This window comes from Maniola hyperantus, chromosome 2 (assembly GCF_902806685.2).
Source record: "Maniola hyperantus chromosome 2, iAphHyp1.2, whole genome shotgun sequence".
In the NCBI taxonomy this organism is placed as follows: domain Eukaryota; kingdom Metazoa; phylum Arthropoda; class Insecta; order Lepidoptera; family Nymphalidae; genus Maniola; species Maniola hyperantus.
The window spans coordinates 15,736,525-15,754,163 of NC_048537.1; the positions used below are offsets into that span (position 1 = coordinate 15,736,525).

Genomic DNA, 17,639 nt, shown 5'->3' on the forward strand with positions numbered 1-17,639 from the left:
TTTTTTTAGGTAATTGGTTTTATTTGGAACATAATATTACGAACAATATTATGGCGAGCAGTTATTACTATATCACATTTGTTTTTGCTTATCCCTACAGGCAATTTTGAAGTTATTCACGAAAAGTTCAGAAGTTTTTGCTCGAGTCTTGTTCTTGGGCCGAAATTAGCGTCTGAAAGTAAATAAGAAACAGAACGTTAGGTTTAGGTAGGAACCTACTTAGCAGGTATAGTAAGCGACAGGTCGAGATGGCAATCGGGGTGGGGACTCCCCGCCCCGCACACCCACACAACCACCGCGTAACGTCATCGGTCCTGCGCCTTATCTTATCTCTCTTTAGTCGTGTCGGATTTCCGTCCCATCGGGTTATGAGAGCGAGGGAATAGAGAGTGCACTTGTGTTTGCGCACATACTGAGCACTTATAATCTCTCGCGCAGTTGGCTAATTTCCATTGAGATTGGCCGCCGTGGTCGAAATTCGGTCGGGAGGACACCTTATCTTTGGGAGGACATTATTAAAACGCGACAGGTTGAAATGGAGTTCGGGGAGGGATCGCCCTCACCCCCACCCGGCCCCCACGCTATCCCGGCGCTGGATAGCGCGGGTGACGTGCCTGGGTGTGGGGTGTCCCCTGCTTCATACCCCGATTGCCATCTCGACCTGTCGCATTAATCACACAAAATCCAGAGAGATTTCATATTACGAGAGCGTACAGTACGCGGCCGAAAGTGATGACCATCGGCCTTTAGAATGACATTTCAGGTTTGTAGAGCCATATGACGTTTTGTCGGTCTCAACGACCGAGACAGTGCTCTACAAATGTGCTATCTTCTAAAGATCGATGCTCATCACTTTAGATCGCGTAATGTAGGTACAGTGCTCGTCATATCATTAAGTAAATATATAGATAACTAGCTTATGCCCGCAACTTCGTCCATGTGGACTACACAAATTTCAAACCCTTATTTTACCCTCTTAGGGATAGAACTTTCTAAAAATCCTTTCTTAGCGGATGTCTCGTAATATTTAGCTATCTGCATGCCAAATAGCCCGATCTGTAGGTACAGTAGTTTGAGCTGTGCGTTGATAGATCAGTCAGTGAGTCAGTTTTTCCTTTTAAGTGGTGGTAAACTCACCCGTATCCACCATATCCACCGGAGCCAGCGCTCGCACTGGCGCTAGCCTTGGACCCACTGAAACCACCGTGACCGCCGTGACCGCCGCCGCCATGGCCGCCATAACCGCCACTACCCCCGAGACCTCCGCCCAGTCCGCCGCTGCCGCCGCCTCCGTGACCTCCGCCGAGACCGCCACCGCCGCCGCCTCCGTGACCTCCGCCAATACCGCCTCCGATGCCACCGTGTCCTCCGCCAAGTCCACCGCTGCCGCCGTGACCTCCGCCAAGTCCACCGCTGGCGCCGTGGCCTCCGCCAAGTCCACCGCCGCCGCCATGGCCTCCGCCAATACCACCGCCAAGACCGCCGCCATGGCCTCCGCCAATACCACCGCCAAGGCCGCCGCCATGGCCTCCGCCGCCACCACCGCCAAGACCGCCGCCATGGCCTCCGCCGCCACCACCGCCAAGACCGCCACCTGTAAAAAAGGGAAAGATTGTTATTATTTTTTATCATTAATCGTTTTTCAACAAATAAAAAACCGGCCAAGTGCGAGTCAGGCTCGCGCAATGAGGGTTCCGTACTACAGTCGTATTTTTTCGACATTTTGCACGATAATTCAAAAACTATGATGCATAAAAATAAATAAAATCTGTTTTAGAATGTACAGGTGAAGGACCTTTCATATGATACCCCACTTGATATAGTTTTTTTTTATCTTTATTTTTATGGGACTTTTGTCCGACACGGACACGCCAGCCCTATCGTACTTGATATAGTTATCTTACGTCAAAAATTGAAAATACTAATTATTAGTTCATAACCACAATTCAATTTTCTGTTATGTATTATGTAATCCCATACAAATGATAGCTCATTGTAAGGGTGGTAAATTGGGCGGAATAGAAATATACCCGGATACGGAATAATCTACCACCTTACAAAGATTAGAGGAAAAAAAAAAAATAATTTTACTTACTTGATCTATCTACCTAGTAAAGAATAGAAGCTAGCCGTCGACTCCCTTGTAATGTATATGAGGTGTTATAAATGAAATTTGCTAGATGTTAGGCAAAATTGTTTTTAATGTAACTTTTACCGGGGTCGCTTAATACATAGTGATGGCTAATAATGCTTAGTTATTCTAGCTTAATGCCAAGACTTAATTTAGATACATTAGAATGCCTTAGGTAGATAGTACATAAAATCTATGTTTTAAATTTAAGATGCCATTGGCATGGAATAGACAATGACACAGTAAAATTCATAAAATTGTTTCAAAAGAAAAGCTCAGTAGTAAAGACAGGGTTCTTACTGTACACATACACGAAGAAGGTTCACTAAACTGTTCCAGGATACAAACATTTGCTTACTTGTAGGTGCGAAGACTGCAAGGTAGCTGGACGGCATCGGCCAAGATCCAAAACTCGATTTAACTTGATTCTTCACAACCGAAATGTTTCATTACAAAGATTTTCACCAAGTCTTATCCATAGAATTAAGTTGCCAACGTGAATGTGCAAAAGAAATAAATACGGAAAACGAAAGCGAAAAACGGAAAACCGAAAACTAAAAACGGAAACGCAAACGGAAACGCAAACGGAAACCCTGTAACAAAGAAAAACAAGATTATAATTTGTGCTGTGTGAAAATTTCGACACGTGGAATTTTCCCGATCAAACACAACTCACCTATTGAACTCCTGGCCACCAATGGTTTTCAGGAGTCCACCCACAACCCATTTTCCTCATTTATTTGGGAAGGTAAAATAACTGGAACTGAAAGGGAAAATCATGAAATTAGGATTTTCTCTAACCAAACCGCCATTTTGTCGAATCCACATTACTTGATTTTTCACTCACCATAATTGATGAAACATTGAAATACGTTAGGATGACTAAATTTATAACTATTGTATTTTCCCAGGCGAAGCCATGGGCGAAAAAGAGTGAGATTTTCCTGGAACGAAAAAATTCGTCTTCACATGTTGACTCCAGAAAAATTCTAAATCTCACCAATCGGTGTTGCCAGACGCAACCCGAGTGTGGCCGCTCTCATTTAGTTTGATCATGAAGCCAATTCATTTTTGAATATTTGCGGAACCTAAGGATATATTATAAGAACCGTTTTGTTAATGACTTAACAATAAACAAATGATATTATGGTTTTATTTAATTATTTTGTTTTATTTTTACGACAATTGACAACGAAGCAAACGCCATCTATTGTGGCTCGAATGAACTCTGAACATCGACCCACGCGTAGTTCTGCACCTTGATGCTAGGTGGCACCAACATACTTTGAACAAAATTGATTTTTATTAAAAACGAAACGCTAGTTAGTAGTTCAAAATTTACAACGTCACAATACTTCCCCTCCTACGAAAAGGTTCAACAGGTTGAACCACGCTGCCCTCAGCGTCATCCAACAACTACTAACAATTTGCCTGAAACAAACAAAAAAAACACAGAAGTTACGCGTGAACGCACATCTACTACTAACAAGGAAAATTGTCTAACAAAATAAATATACTGAAAACAGTGTAAGGTTTTATACATTATACTTAACTACACAACCCTAACTTCTAAAAAGAATATATACAAAAAAACTTCATGGTGTCTAAGACACTTGAGTGGAAACATCTTGGCATCATTCTTCAGCTGACTGATAGAATGCGTCTAGGCCTACGGTGGTTCACTCTTTTAAACTACCATCGTAATATTTGTTACTCAACAAATACGGAAAATCTGGTTGTGAACGGGTCCATCTGATATGGCAACCGTTCTCTATCCCATTCGGAAAAATAAAACCGAATCAAAATCGGAATATGAGAAAAAAAAACGAAATAAATCTCCTAGAAAATAGATCTCGGAACAGAATCGGAAAAATAACAGAAATGATCCATTATCTAGAAGGAAAACGAAAACAAAACACAAAACCCCCCCCTTTTCGTTATCCCCAAAGTACGATATTTGCATTTTTACTTTCTCAACCGGTTGGTCTACCACAAGCATTCCAATCATCACATATTCATCCCTACATACATCCACTACATTCCTCCTCAACTGAACCATGGTAATGTAACTGTTAACTCAGAACATCACTACACTCATTCAAATTCCTAATTGAATATTGATAACTTAAATATTCAAACAGTTTAGACCAAACTAAGTAATGGCAAATATCTACTTCTTAATATCCTTAATATGCCAAGTGCCTATTGGGTGGTTGTCAGCTACTCTAACTAGTTCATAAACCAAAGGTGACAAAACCTTGACAACCCTGCACTTTTCATACTTAGGTGCCAGCTTAGCTGCGAAAAAATTTGTAGCGTCGCTTTGTGGATAGGTCTTTTTCCACACTATATCCCCAACAGAATAGCTTGCAGACCTACGCCTTAAGTTGTAATGCGTTGCATACTCTGCATGAGCCTGAAACAAATTTCTCCTAACCTGACCAAATATGTCCTCCAAAGATCCAAACTTTCCTGCGTATTCCTCCCTTGGAATTCCGGCCTCGTACTCCTTATCCGTGTCCTTATAGAAGGAACCATTTAAAACCGGTTCTCTAGCGTGGACAAGGAAGAACGGGGAGAATCCAGTGGATTCATTAACCGCACTGTTTATGGCGAACTGGACCTTGTACAGGTTTTCGTCCCAGGACCTGTGGTTATCTTTCACAAAAGCGGCTACAGCAGTCATAACAACCTTATTGTACCTCTCAACAAGGTTAACTTGCGGAGTGTACAGTGGTGTGTAGTGTAATTTCGGAATATTATAACGCTTAATGAGATTACGGAATTCAGATCCTGTAAATTGGGACCCATTGTCCACAATCACAGTCTCTGGAACACTATGGTTCAAAAATACAAAATTCTCTAGCGCTTTAACAACAGCGGCACCTGTGGCACGCCGTAACGGAAACAACATTGTATATTTCGAAAAACAACACGTCACCACAAAAAGAAATGTAAATCCTGATTTAGACCTAGGCAAAGGTCCGACTAAATCAGCCGAAATGACCTAAAAAGGTCTCTCGCAGACTTTAGGCTTCCCAAGCAGACCTGGAGTGGCTGATGTCGTGTGTTTATACGCAGAGCAAGTATCACAATTCTTAACGTACTCAACCACGTCCTTATACATACCACGCCAAAAATATCTGAGGGATAATCTGCGATGAGTTTTGAACACACCAAAATGACCTGCAGTTGCATCTGCATGGTTTTGTTGCATAATTCTAAGGATGTCGTTCTTGTGGACTACCTCTTTCCAGTCGAACTCACTGAGAAGCTGGTATTTACATTTACTGTAACGATATAGTTTATCGTTCAAAATACAAAAATTCGGAAAATTTGCTGGATTGATTTTACAGCCATTAAATGTTTTGTCATACCAGTCATCTACCAAAACTTGTTGACTAGAGTTATCATTACGATCACCAACTACATCTACGTGTATGAGTCTCGACAAGGTATCCGGAACTACATTATCACAACCCTTCCTATGTTCGATAACAAAATTATACTGTGATAATCTACAACCCCATCTGGCGAGTCGTCCTGAGGGATTTTCTAAATTTAAGAACCACTTTAGGGATGCATGGTCTGTGATAATTGTGACTGGCTTGGAACCAAAATAAGCCTGAAATTTCTCCACTGCAAAAATCACAGCTAGAGCCTCGCGTTCCGTCGCGCTGTAATTCCTTTCGTTTTTATTTAGGCTCCTACTGACATACGCAATGGGATGATCGCAACCATCGGTTTCTTGCGTCAGCATACCGCCAACACCATATGCAGAAGCATCACAATGTATTTTGAATGGTTTTTCAAAATTCGGTACCGCAAGAACAGGTGCGGTTACCAACGCATTCTTCAATGTATTAAATGCTACCTCTGCCTGTTCGCTCCACTCAAATTTAGGTGCGTTCTTTCCTTTACTCGTTAGTCTATTGAGTGGTGCAGCGATGGTTGAAAAATTCCTAATAAAGCGCCTGTACCAAGAACAAGTGCCTAGGAAAATCTTTACCTCCTGTGCAGTTTTTGGGGTCGGAAAGTTCAAAACTGCGGCAACTTTTCCAGGATCTGTGCGTAAACCAAATTCATCCACTATATACCCTAAATATTTCAAAGAGTTTCTAAAAAAATTACATTTATCAAAATTTATGGATAGTTGAGCCATTTTTAGTTTATCCAGAACTCTGTTTAATAAAATTAAATGGGTTTCAAAATCAGCAGAACAAATAACAATATCATCTATATAACAAAATACTATTCCATTTTCAATATCACTACAAAAATTTTGATTAAATAACTGGTCCATTAACCTCTGCTGTCGTGCTGGTGCACCGCATAGGCCAAACGGCATGACTTTAAATTTGAATAACCCTCTACCAGGAACTGTAAAACTGGTTTTTTCCTGAGAGTCGTTAGCTAACGGAATTTGCCAGAAACTTGAACTTAAATCAATCGATGATAAAAACCTTGCCTCTTTCAAGCTATCTAGAATTTGTGGAATGTACGGTATTGAGTATGAATCCCCCTTTGTCACTGAATTTAATTTCCTGCAATCTAGGCAAAATCTCCAGTCTCCATTTGCCTTTTTCACTAAAATTGCTGGGTTATTCCAAGGGCTTTCACTCGGAGTAACTACGTCCATTTCCAGCATCCTATCTAACTCTTTACTTAAAGCTTCCTTCTTTTCGGGAGAAAGTGGATATTGTTTTATTTTTATTGGCAAGGCATCACCGGTGTCAATAACATGTTCAATTAATTTTGTTCTACCCAATCCAATTTTCTCTGAAGAAATATCTAAAAATTTATTTACTACAGACTGGGCTAATTCTTTCTGTTGAGATGATAAGTTTTCAAAAGAAGTGATGGTATGAATTTGTTTATTATCAATCGCACAAATATTGTAAAATTGAGAAGGTGCCTTAATTAATTCTAAATTATCAAAAATGCCAGGGGCTAACTGAAATGTTTTCCAAAAGTCACAGCCAAAAATAACATCCGCTATTATAGAGGGTACTACAAAAAATTTTATTATGTGAGTTACGGAATTATAAGTAATCGGAATAAACATATAACCCATGCAATCAAGTTTGTCTCCATTTGCCACTGAAAATGTGGTATCAATACTGCTATGCAATTTATAACCGAATCTCAAAAAAACCTTGTGCGCCTGGTTACCCAAAATTGACGCGCAAGCACCGGAATCTAGTAAACCTGTAATCTCAAAACCGTCAACAAAAACCTTTAAATGTGGCCTAAAGTCTCGTTTATCCACTGAATACAGAACTGTGTCAGGTAAAAGGGAAGTTTTGTTGTTAATGACCAAGTTCTTTACTTGTGTCTCTGCACAGTTCTTACTAATTAGTTTTTTGAATTTTTGTCCGGAGCGGGTTTACTAATCGCCTTTTTACTACAACTTGGACATGTCTTTACTGTAAAGTTCTGACGTCCACACGAAAAACATCTAATAAATTTCGGAACTGTCCTGCAAAATTTAAAGGAATGGTTACCCTTGCCGCACTTGTAACATAGTTGTTTATTTGTTTTCGTAAAATTAGTGCCTTTACTTGTATCAACCTTAGGTGCAGGTGTGACTGAAAGTGTGTTTATCTGTTTTGTCACTTGTTTGTAAGCAAACTCTGAACTTAAAGTAGCCTTGTGTTCTTGCTCGAATTTCACCTAGCAACCTGTAGTCATAATCTACTGCATCAAATTCCTCTAAAAATAAAGTTTTCAATTCTGACCAAGACGAAACTTGACATTTGTTGCCTCTGTACCATAACAATGCTCGGCCTGTAAAAAGATGAAATGCAGAAACAAATAATTTTCCATCTGAAACGCCATAAGATCTTTTATATTCCTCAACGCGTTCGATGAAACTGCGCGGATCACCCTGTCCGTTGAAATTTAACTTCCACTTGGCAACATTTTTATCACCAGTGCAGTCAACGGCGGTACTCTCGGAATCCAGTGATTCGTCGTGAGACGACTCATTGTCAGCATCTAATCTGGAAATCAAACTCTGCAACTTTGTATGTAATTCACTCTTCCTACTTATTAAGCTGAGTTCGGAACACTGTATTCTCAAAATTCTAAAGTACAAATGTGAAGCTAAAGCTTTAGACCTACAGAGGGCATGTCTATCTTTAGTGTCAGAACACTTTTTTAATAAATCTTCTAAGTCTTGAAGTTTTTTAGTAATAACCCCTAACTCACTTTCAGAAGAGAAATCTGTCTCTAAAATTGATTCAGAAGGAATTTCCTGAATTAATTGTTTTAACTGTTTCTTTAAACCTAGCACTGTAGGTGCTGGAGTTTCGGAACGAATGGATACCTCATAACACAATTCGTCCTTCAAAAGTGAATGAAACTGGGCAAAAGTCTGTTCCATTGTGTTAAGTCAAAACACATTTAACAAAATATCGAGCTTGTGTAACTGTCTATGTTTAGCCTTATACAAATTGGTTAAACACAAACACAAAAGAAGTTATTTAAACTATTAAATATACACAAGCAAAATACACAACAAAAACAATATTCTTAAGTCTATCCTAACTATTTTATCAATTATGTTCCTATTCCAAAATATTGTTAATAATACAAGCACATATTATTACTATAGTAAACAAAATATAACAAAATAAAACTTCCCAAAATTGAATAAATGATTGTAAGGTGCAGTATCACCTTTATGAGTACACAGTGTGTTACAACCTTTACAATTACAAAAGTAAACAGGCAACAAAGTTGCAATGAACTCTGAATAGCATATTATCTTTAAAAAAAAACAAAGAGATTGTGCAATGGTTTGATGACTGTTACTTTACACTTTTAACACATAACCTAAAATACAACAAAATCTGTTTCTAAATGTCACTTTAAACTACCAGCATTCAATTAAACTTAACATGTTTTGTGTGTGAAGTAGCTTTTATCATAACCTTAACACAGCTCTAAACAAAATTTCAACAAAATAATGAAGTATCAAGTCACTGAAAAAAAATTGTTCATAACTTCATACTTGAACTTAATGTAATCTCTGAATATAGTTTATATATTTAGTTTCACAAGTTGTAACTCTTAGTATTTATAAATGTATGTGTGTAACTAGTTAACGGCACATAGCGTTTCAAAACTTTAATTATACTAAGTTACCGAAATTTTCAAACATAAGATGTACTTACTATTGAAAGCAATACCCAACAACAACTCAGTTAAGTTTACTAAACTGAAGGCAAACATTCACTTATACACCTCAAAGGTAAGTCAAATAACATAATTGAACGGCATAAGCACCATTTATAATGTGTTAATTAAATAAGAAAAAAAAACCAATGTTGGACTATACTCAGAAAATTACTTAAACTATCAAACAAAATTTCTAACTATTAGTTATTATTTAGTTAGTTAACCATAAAAACAGCTTAGTGCTCTTTGCAATGTGTCACTACTTAGAAAATTGTACAATCAGCGGAGTACATTTCATAAAATTTACAAAATTTCTCAAAATATACAGAAATAACTATATAAAAAAACGTTCGGGCGCCATTTGTAAGGGTGGTAAATTGGGCGGAATAGAAATATACCCGGATACGGAATAATCTACCACCTTACAAAGATTAGAGGAAAAAAAAAAAATAATTTTACTTACTTGATCTATCTACCTAGTAAAGAATAGAAGCTAGCCGTCGACTCCCTTGTAATGTATATGAGGTGTTATAAATGAAATTTGCTAGATGTTAGGCAAAATTGTTTTTAATGTAACTTTTACCGGGGTCGCTTAATACATAGTGATGGCTAATAATGCTTAGTTATTCTAGCTTAATGCCAAGACTTAATTTAGATACATTAGAATGCCTTAGGTAGATAGTACATAAAATCTATGTTTTAAATTTAAGATGCCATTGGCATGGAATAGACAATGACACAGTAAAATTCATAAAATTGTTTCAAAAGAAAAGCTCAGTAGTAAAGACAGGGTTCTTACTGTACACATACACGAAGAAGGTTCACTAAACTGTTCCAGGATACAAACATTTGCTTACTTGTAGGTGCGAAGACTGCAAGGTAGCTGGACGGCATCGGCCAAGATCCAAAACTCGATTTAACTTGATTCTTCACAACCGAAATGTTTCATTACAAAGATTTTCACCAAGTCTTATCCATAGAATTAAGTTGCCAACGTGAATGTGCAAAAGAAATAAATACGGAAAACGAAAGCGAAAAACGGAAAACCGAAAACTAAAAACGGAAACGCAAACGGAAACGCAAACGGAAACCCTGTAACAAAGAAAAACAAGATTATAATTTGTGCTGTGTGAAAATTTCGACACGTGGAATTTTCCCGATCAAACACAACTCACCTATTGAACTCCTGGCCACCAATGGTTTTCAGGAGTCCACCCACAACCCATTTTCCTCATTTATTTGGGAAGGTAAAATAACTGGAACTGAAAGGGAAAATCATGAAATTAGGATTTTCTCTAACCAAACCGCCATTTTGTCGAATCCACATTACTTGATTTTTCACTCACCATAATTGATGAAACATTGAAATACGTTAGGATGACTAAATTTATAACTATTGTATTTTCCCAGGCGAAGCCATGGGCGAAAAAGAGTGAGATTTTCCTGGAACGAAAAAATTCGTCTTCACATGTTGACTCCAGAAAAATTCTAAATCTCACCAATCGGTGTTGCCAGACGCAACCCGAGTGTGGCCGCTCTCATTTAGTTTGATCATGAAGCCAATTCATTTTTGAATATTTGCGGAACCTAAGGATATATTATAAGAACCGTTTTGTTAATGACTTAACAATAAACAAATGATATTATGGTTTTATTTAATTATTTTGTTTTATTTTTACGACAATTGACAACGAAGCAAACGCCATCTATTGTGGCTCGAATGAACTCTGAACATCGACCCACGCGTAGTTCTGCACCTTGATGCTAGGTGGCACCAACATACTTTGAACAAAATTGATTTTTATTAAAAACGAAACGCTAGTTAGTAGTTCAAAATTTACAACGTCACATCATGACAAAAAATCTCAGTGGGCGGTAACCATTTTGAGTCACCAACCAATAACAAATGAATCTGTTTTCTAATTAAATTTCAAATGTTTTTTGAAAACATTTTCAATTTGAATTTGGAATATTAATTTGAAAACATGTTTGTGATTGGTTGGTGCCTCAAAATGGTTAGCACCCACTGAGATTTTTGCTCAATCATTTGTATGGGTTTAATAACAGAGAGAAGGCTATAGCAACTGCATTCCGCGCATAGGGTATTGGTACGTATTTATGTATAGATAAGCTAATTGTGTATCATGGACTTCGACAAAGAAAAACAACTTTTTTGTTACAAGAAAAACACTTACCACCGCCATGACCGCCTCCTAAGCCACCACCGCCGCCTTGGCCGCCACCAAAACCACCGCCGCCGCCGCCGCCACTGCCGTAGCCGCCGCTACCGCCGGTGCTACCACCGCCATAACCTAGTTGAAAAAAAATTACATCGTTATTAGGGTTCCGTACCCGAAGCGTGCCAAGTGGACACTATTACTACCCTCCGCTGTCTGTCTGTCAGCAGGCTGTATCTCATAAACCATAAAAGGTAGAGAATTTTATTTATCACAGAGTGTACTTATATTCCTACTAGCTGATGCCCACGACTTCATCCGCGTGGAATATGTTTTTCAAAAATCCCGTGGGAACTCTTTGATGTTCCGGGATAAAAAGTAGCCTATGTCACTCTTCAGGTCTTTATCTATACCCACATGCAATCACGTCAATCCGTTGCACTGTTGCGACGTGATTGAAGGACAAACCAACAAACAAACACACTTTTGCATTTACAATAGGCCGCTATAACAACAAATAATAAAAATTTCAAAATGGCCGCTAAGAAAAATTAAAAAAAAAACAAAAAGTGTTATTTGTTGTACGATGGTACGGAAACCGTCGTGTGTATGTGCGTGTGTGTGTGTGTGTGTGTGTGTGTGTGTGTGTGTGTGTGTGTGTGTGTGTGTGTGTGTGTGTGTGTGCTACCTTTTGCCTTTTTTCGCATGCTTGCAGTCCTCGGATCACACTCCTGTACATGATTAATTTGCATGGCCTTAGGTCTGGCAACTGGTGCAGTAACCAATCCTCGTTAGATAGGTAAACAAATACTAATCCCTGCCCATATTATAAATACGAAAGTAAGATTGTTTGTTGGTGTGTCCTTCAATCGCGCCACGAAGAGACGGGTCGGTGTAATTTTTTGCATAGATATATTTAAACACCTGGAGAGTGACATAGGCTACTTTTTATCCCGAGCACTCAAAGAGTTCCTACGTAGTTATAAAAACCTAAATCCACGCGGACGACGTCGCGGGCATCACCCGTGTGATTTATAAAATGCTATCAGTCGAAATGATATCAACATTATACCTACCTAGGTACCCATCTAGATAGGTACATAATATTTCAGTGTCAACAGCTCAATCCGTATCTAAAAATTGTTATTAGCACTTTTTGTTAGCGATATCACGATTATTTCTGATAAAACACAATCACGAATTAAAGTTATTTGCACAAAAACTTTGGATGTGATGTACCTATCCATCAGAAATATAATACGATGTGGATGATTTGGCTAAATAGTGGCGTGGCGTAGAAATATACTGGAAACAATAACCTGGGATTTGAACAGCACTTCTAATTTAAATTTTATCAGTTGAATTATGAAAAGTTTGGATATTTAATAATTATCAAAATATCAGTAACTAACTGGTGCCCACTACTTAGTCCGCGTGGAATTAGCTTTTTAAAAATCCCGTGGGAACTTTTTGATTTTCCGGGATAAAAAGTCTGTCACTCTCCAGGTATTTATCTATACCCATGCAAAAAATCGCGTCAATCCGTTGCACTGTTGCGACGTGATTGATAATAAGGTTACTGATGACACGATTCATTATGTGAGTTAATCGTATACTTACCCGGTTTTTCTTGAACACAAGTTATGATCCCCAGGGTTACACAAACAATTGCAAACCACGACATTTAGACTAAGTACACAGAATACATTAATTATAACGTTTCCCTAAATGTGATATCTTAGCTTAGTGTAATCTTTATCTAGGTATGACTAATTTAAAACAAAATTCAACTACGTACAAAATATATTAGTTATTAGAGGTGCCTATAATTATGTATGTACCCACCTATCTGTCTTTTCCTAATTTGAACTGAATTTTCAGTGATAGATTTGTTACAAAAAACAGACTTTCGACTAAAAAGCTCATTTTTATAAAATTCATGATCATAACCATGATCAACCCATGACCGGCCCACTACTGACAACGGGTCTCCTCTCAGAATGAGAAGGGTTTAGGCCTTAGTCCGCCACGCTGGCCAAGTGTGAATTGATAGACTTCACACTGTTCACACACCTTTGAGAACATTATGGAGAATTTTCAGGTATGCAGTTTCCCAGCAAGTGATATATTTTAATTGCTTAAAACGCACATAAAAAGTTAGAGGTGCGTGCTCGGGATCGAATCCCCGACCTCCTGAATAGAAGGCCGACGTCTTAACCACTAGGCTATCACGGCTATAACATTATATTTTATAAACGAAGCATTATTACTTTAGAAATTATAGACCAGCTAACATTGAATTTTGAAATTCACAAATGTTACATTTGAAAAGTTATCTTACCGTTGACATTAAAATCTAAGTATTGTATGTATATTTTAAGCTATCAAAGCTTCAATGTAGTATGAGTATGAGTCACAAAGATAAAATAGTAAGCCTACCTGGCGCTGCTTGCACGAAAGCACAAACCCCGAGGGCCACACAAACTACTGCGAATCTTGCCATTTCGACTGAATAGAACCGTCTGTGCCCACCGGCTTCCTGCGCCCCCTTATATACCAGCCTGCTTATGTCATGAGCTGGCAAATGTTTACAATACTCTTCAGTTTTTCATGCTAGGTTTTTGCGCTAATTTCGTTAAGGCACCGACTGGCGGAATCCATTTGATACAGGAAAAAAAGCACTTAATTCGTATGTGGTTAAGGTAGCTTACAATAGACTTTTATTAATGATTTTACATGTGATATTATTCTTTACCTTTTCTTTTCCTTATCGAAGATAGATTTTATTTTTATAGCCCTTGACTATAATTATGATCTTGGCTGAATTTTGATCATGGGTATTTCAAGTATGTACTTATAAAATGATAGAGTTTAAGATGTGAAAGCTCTCAGAGCGTCGTGTTCCTTCTACTTTGGCGTAATAACGCGGTAGATTCCTAAATTTTCCCGCATACAGTTTCCGCAGTTCCTATCAGTACTAACGTAGGTTTTGACATTTATTTACTGTCAGATAAATGATGAAACTAATGATAATAATAACCGGTTCCGATCGACGGCTTAGTCTTCGAGACATGAAGAAAATTAAACGGCCAAATTCGGACCTCCGAAACATCATACATCCAGAATTGGGTCAAAAATGCTTAATAATCACAATAGATTAATGTGCGTTGTCACAACTAGGCCACACGGCCCTTAAAAGCCGTAGGATGCGGAACCAGCCACCACCCTAAAAGGTGGGTTCCCAACGGGTCACACTTAATCGTGTCACAGTGTGACTTGTTGGGAATTTATCGTTTTTTCCCCATCGAGTCACAATGTTACTAGTTGCAACCTTTTTATCCATTAGAATTTCCAACGCATCACATTGTTACTCTGGGTGTGACTCGATGGGAACTCACCTTTAAAACTGAAGATACAATTTCGGAGGTATGTTTGAATTAACTATCTAATTATAACGAGGCATTAAAACTTAGTAGGTAGGATGATTTAGCGTGGAAGTATAGTCTGCGACAGGTCGAGATGGCAATCGGAGGTTGAGGCGGGGGGACACCCCGCACACCCGCACGTTACCCGCGCTCGCCCGCACCGGGTTAATACGGAGACTGTGCGGGTGTGCGCGGCGTTCCCTCCTCGATTGCCATTTCGACCTTGCGCATACTACACATAATAGTATGGCTTTCAAACAGAAATCTTACTTCAGCTAATTCAGAAATCATAGGTATACCTAGTCGCTGATCGTTTACAAAACGCAGATCAACATAACTTGTATCGGGAGGAAACATTCCCTATAACTTTGCCACTGAAGCAACGCAACTTTAGATATAGATAATGAGACCTAATGTTAGTACTACTAAGGGGATCGGCTCCGGACCCAGAAGTTCTGTTAACCGACTTCCAAACAGAAGCAAATTTTAATGCGTTTGTTTTGTAAGCATCTCATTTTTCTCGCAGTAAGTAGATAGGTAGGTATATAGAGTTCGTTGAATATTTCTCTCCTAAACTTTGTGTGAAGCATTCAAGCATGGAATTGGTAAAAAAAGAGTTCAATGGCTCTGCGAATCGAACCTACCAATTTACGGATTTTAACCAGACTTTTAACTAAATATTCGAGAAGTTTGTAGGCTAACGTCGGGACTCAGCAGGCTCTATCACTGAATAGACAGACGCTAACCGGAAAGCGTAATAAAAAAGAAACGTGATCAAAACCTGATCGAAATCTAAGATGGAACCCCAGATTTCACAGCAAAGTTTTTACCATACTCCTTGTGCGTGAGCAGTTTTTTCAGTATGTTACCAAGGTCACTTTAACAGTCTACTTAGTATTTCGGTCTAAGATTATTCAATGGTGTGAGGGGAATCCTTAGACATTTTTACCTCTCGCATCCCTTAAGGATTAACTTATACTAGGCTGGTATTTAATACACTGTTATACATGTGAGACTTTATTGTCCTTTTGGTAGCTAATGGAGCAGTTCTGGACACCAAGAACATGTAGGCTTTCTAAGTCGACTATTATGGTAACATTAAGAAATCTCTTAGAATGGGGAAGTCAGAGTCTCTTGCAATTCCAAGATCCACTTTGGGTCATTGAGCCATCGGAGTTGCGACAAATAGCTACCAGGTACCAGGTTTTATTTGCACTTATGCCTATCTATAACGGAAGGCTGGTACCAATAGTCATCGGTACATATAGTCTCGTTTGGATGATTTTTTCACCAAACCAGGTAAGTTCACTTGAGGATTCGAAAGCACTGGTAAGTAAAAGATTAATTGAATAAAAAATCTTTTTATTCTTGATATTAGTAATTTTATTGATGTTTACCTGTGGGTTTCTCTTGAAATAAATTAAACTAATCTTCTGTATATTATATAAAATGCAAAGTCTTGACTGACTGACTGACTGACTTATATAACAACATATACAACGCACAGCCTAAACCACTGGTCCTAGAGACATAAAATTTGGAGGGTGTGTTCTTTGTAAAGAGTAAGTATCCACTAAGAAAGGATTTTTCAAAATTCGACCTCTAAGTGGGTTAAATAGGGGTTTGAAATTTATGTAGTCCACGCGGACGAAGTCGCGAGCATGTCAAGAACTATAAATCAAATTCCAAGATGAAGCCTCATATTTCACAGCAAGGTTTTTTAAACTAGGTACTCCTATAAATATATTGTGCGTTGGAAGTTTTTGCGTTCTCATCGATATACTCGTTGTGATAACAAACAATACACAAGTGCCAATACTCGGAAACGCCTCTACTTAGTGATTTAAGATTTTTGCTTTTCAGACAGTTTTTTCATTTTCAAGTATTTAAGTAAGTACAAACAACATAATATTAGAGAACATACGATCGTAATATGTTACGTAACCCAGACTTTTAGTTTTGTTTTTATTTTAACATTGTTTACCATATCGTTGTAACATTTAACTGCATTATCTGATAATGACATAGACAGCTGTGATAGCCTAGTGGTTAGGACGTCCGCCTTCTAGTCGAAGGTGGGGGTTTCGATCCCGGGCACGCACCTCTAACTTTTCCGAGTTATGTGCGTTTTAAGAAATTAAATATCAATTGCTTTAACAGTGAAGGAAAACATCTTGAGGAAACCTGCATGCCTAAGAGTTCTCCATAATGTACTCAAAGGTGTGTGAAGTCTACCAATCCGCACATACCCAGCGTGGTAGACTATGGCCAAAACCCTTCTCACTCTGAGAGGAGACCCGTGCTCTGTAGCGAGCCGGCGCGGGCGATGGGTTGAACATGAATGACATAGAACTCTGAATTATTCCGTTCCGATAATTTCCAGTATTTTATCACAATCACGTATCCAAAGGGTAAAACGGGACCCTATTACTAAGACTCCGCTGTCCGTCCATCTGTCTGTCCGTCTGTCACCAGTGACCAGGCTGTATCTCATGAACCGTGATATAGTAAGACAGTTGAAATTTTCACAGATGTATTTCTGTTGCCGCTATATAAACATATTATTATACTAAAAAACAGTATAGGGGGGCTCCCATACAACACACGTGATTTATTTTTGAGAGTTCTCCGTAATGTTCTCAAAGGTGTGTGAAGTCTACCAATCTACACTTGGCCAGCGTGGTGGACTATGGCCAAGCCCTCCTCATACTGAGAGGAGACACG

General features: G+C 38.6%; 1 protein-coding gene across 4 annotated transcripts; it reads right to left on the reverse strand.

Moving 5' to 3' along the window:
* On the reverse strand, positions 1-13,962 carry LOC117993454 (antifreeze protein Maxi-like). 4 transcript variants are annotated; one of them, XM_069508194.1, is made up of 6 exons: positions 13,930-13,962; positions 11,509-11,625; positions 1,493-1,594; positions 1,427-1,456; positions 1,138-1,396; positions 1-172 (listed from the first exon to the last, which is right to left on the reverse strand). In XM_069508194.1, exons 2-6 carry the CDS (start codon positions 11,515-11,517, stop codon positions 117-119), a joined length of 456 nt encoding a protein of 151 aa, XP_069364295.1. In that variant the 5' UTR covers positions 11,518-11,625; positions 13,930-13,962; the 3' UTR covers positions 1-116. The 4 variants fall into 4 exon arrangements, with proteins under 4 accessions (XP_069364295.1, XP_069364290.1, XP_069364285.1 ...); XM_069508189.1 differs by having other exon boundaries at positions 1,138-1,456; XM_069508184.1 differs by having other exon boundaries at positions 1,427-1,594.
* Between the last annotated feature and the right edge of the window lie 3,677 nt (positions 13,963-17,639).

Excerpts from the sequence above, each read along its gene's own strand:
- LOC117993454 (XM_034981257.2), bottom strand. Across the intron at positions 173-1,137 it reads GGTGGATATGGTGGATACGG|ACGCTAATTTCGGCCCAAGA; the intron begins GTGAGTTTACCA and ends ATTTACTTTCAG.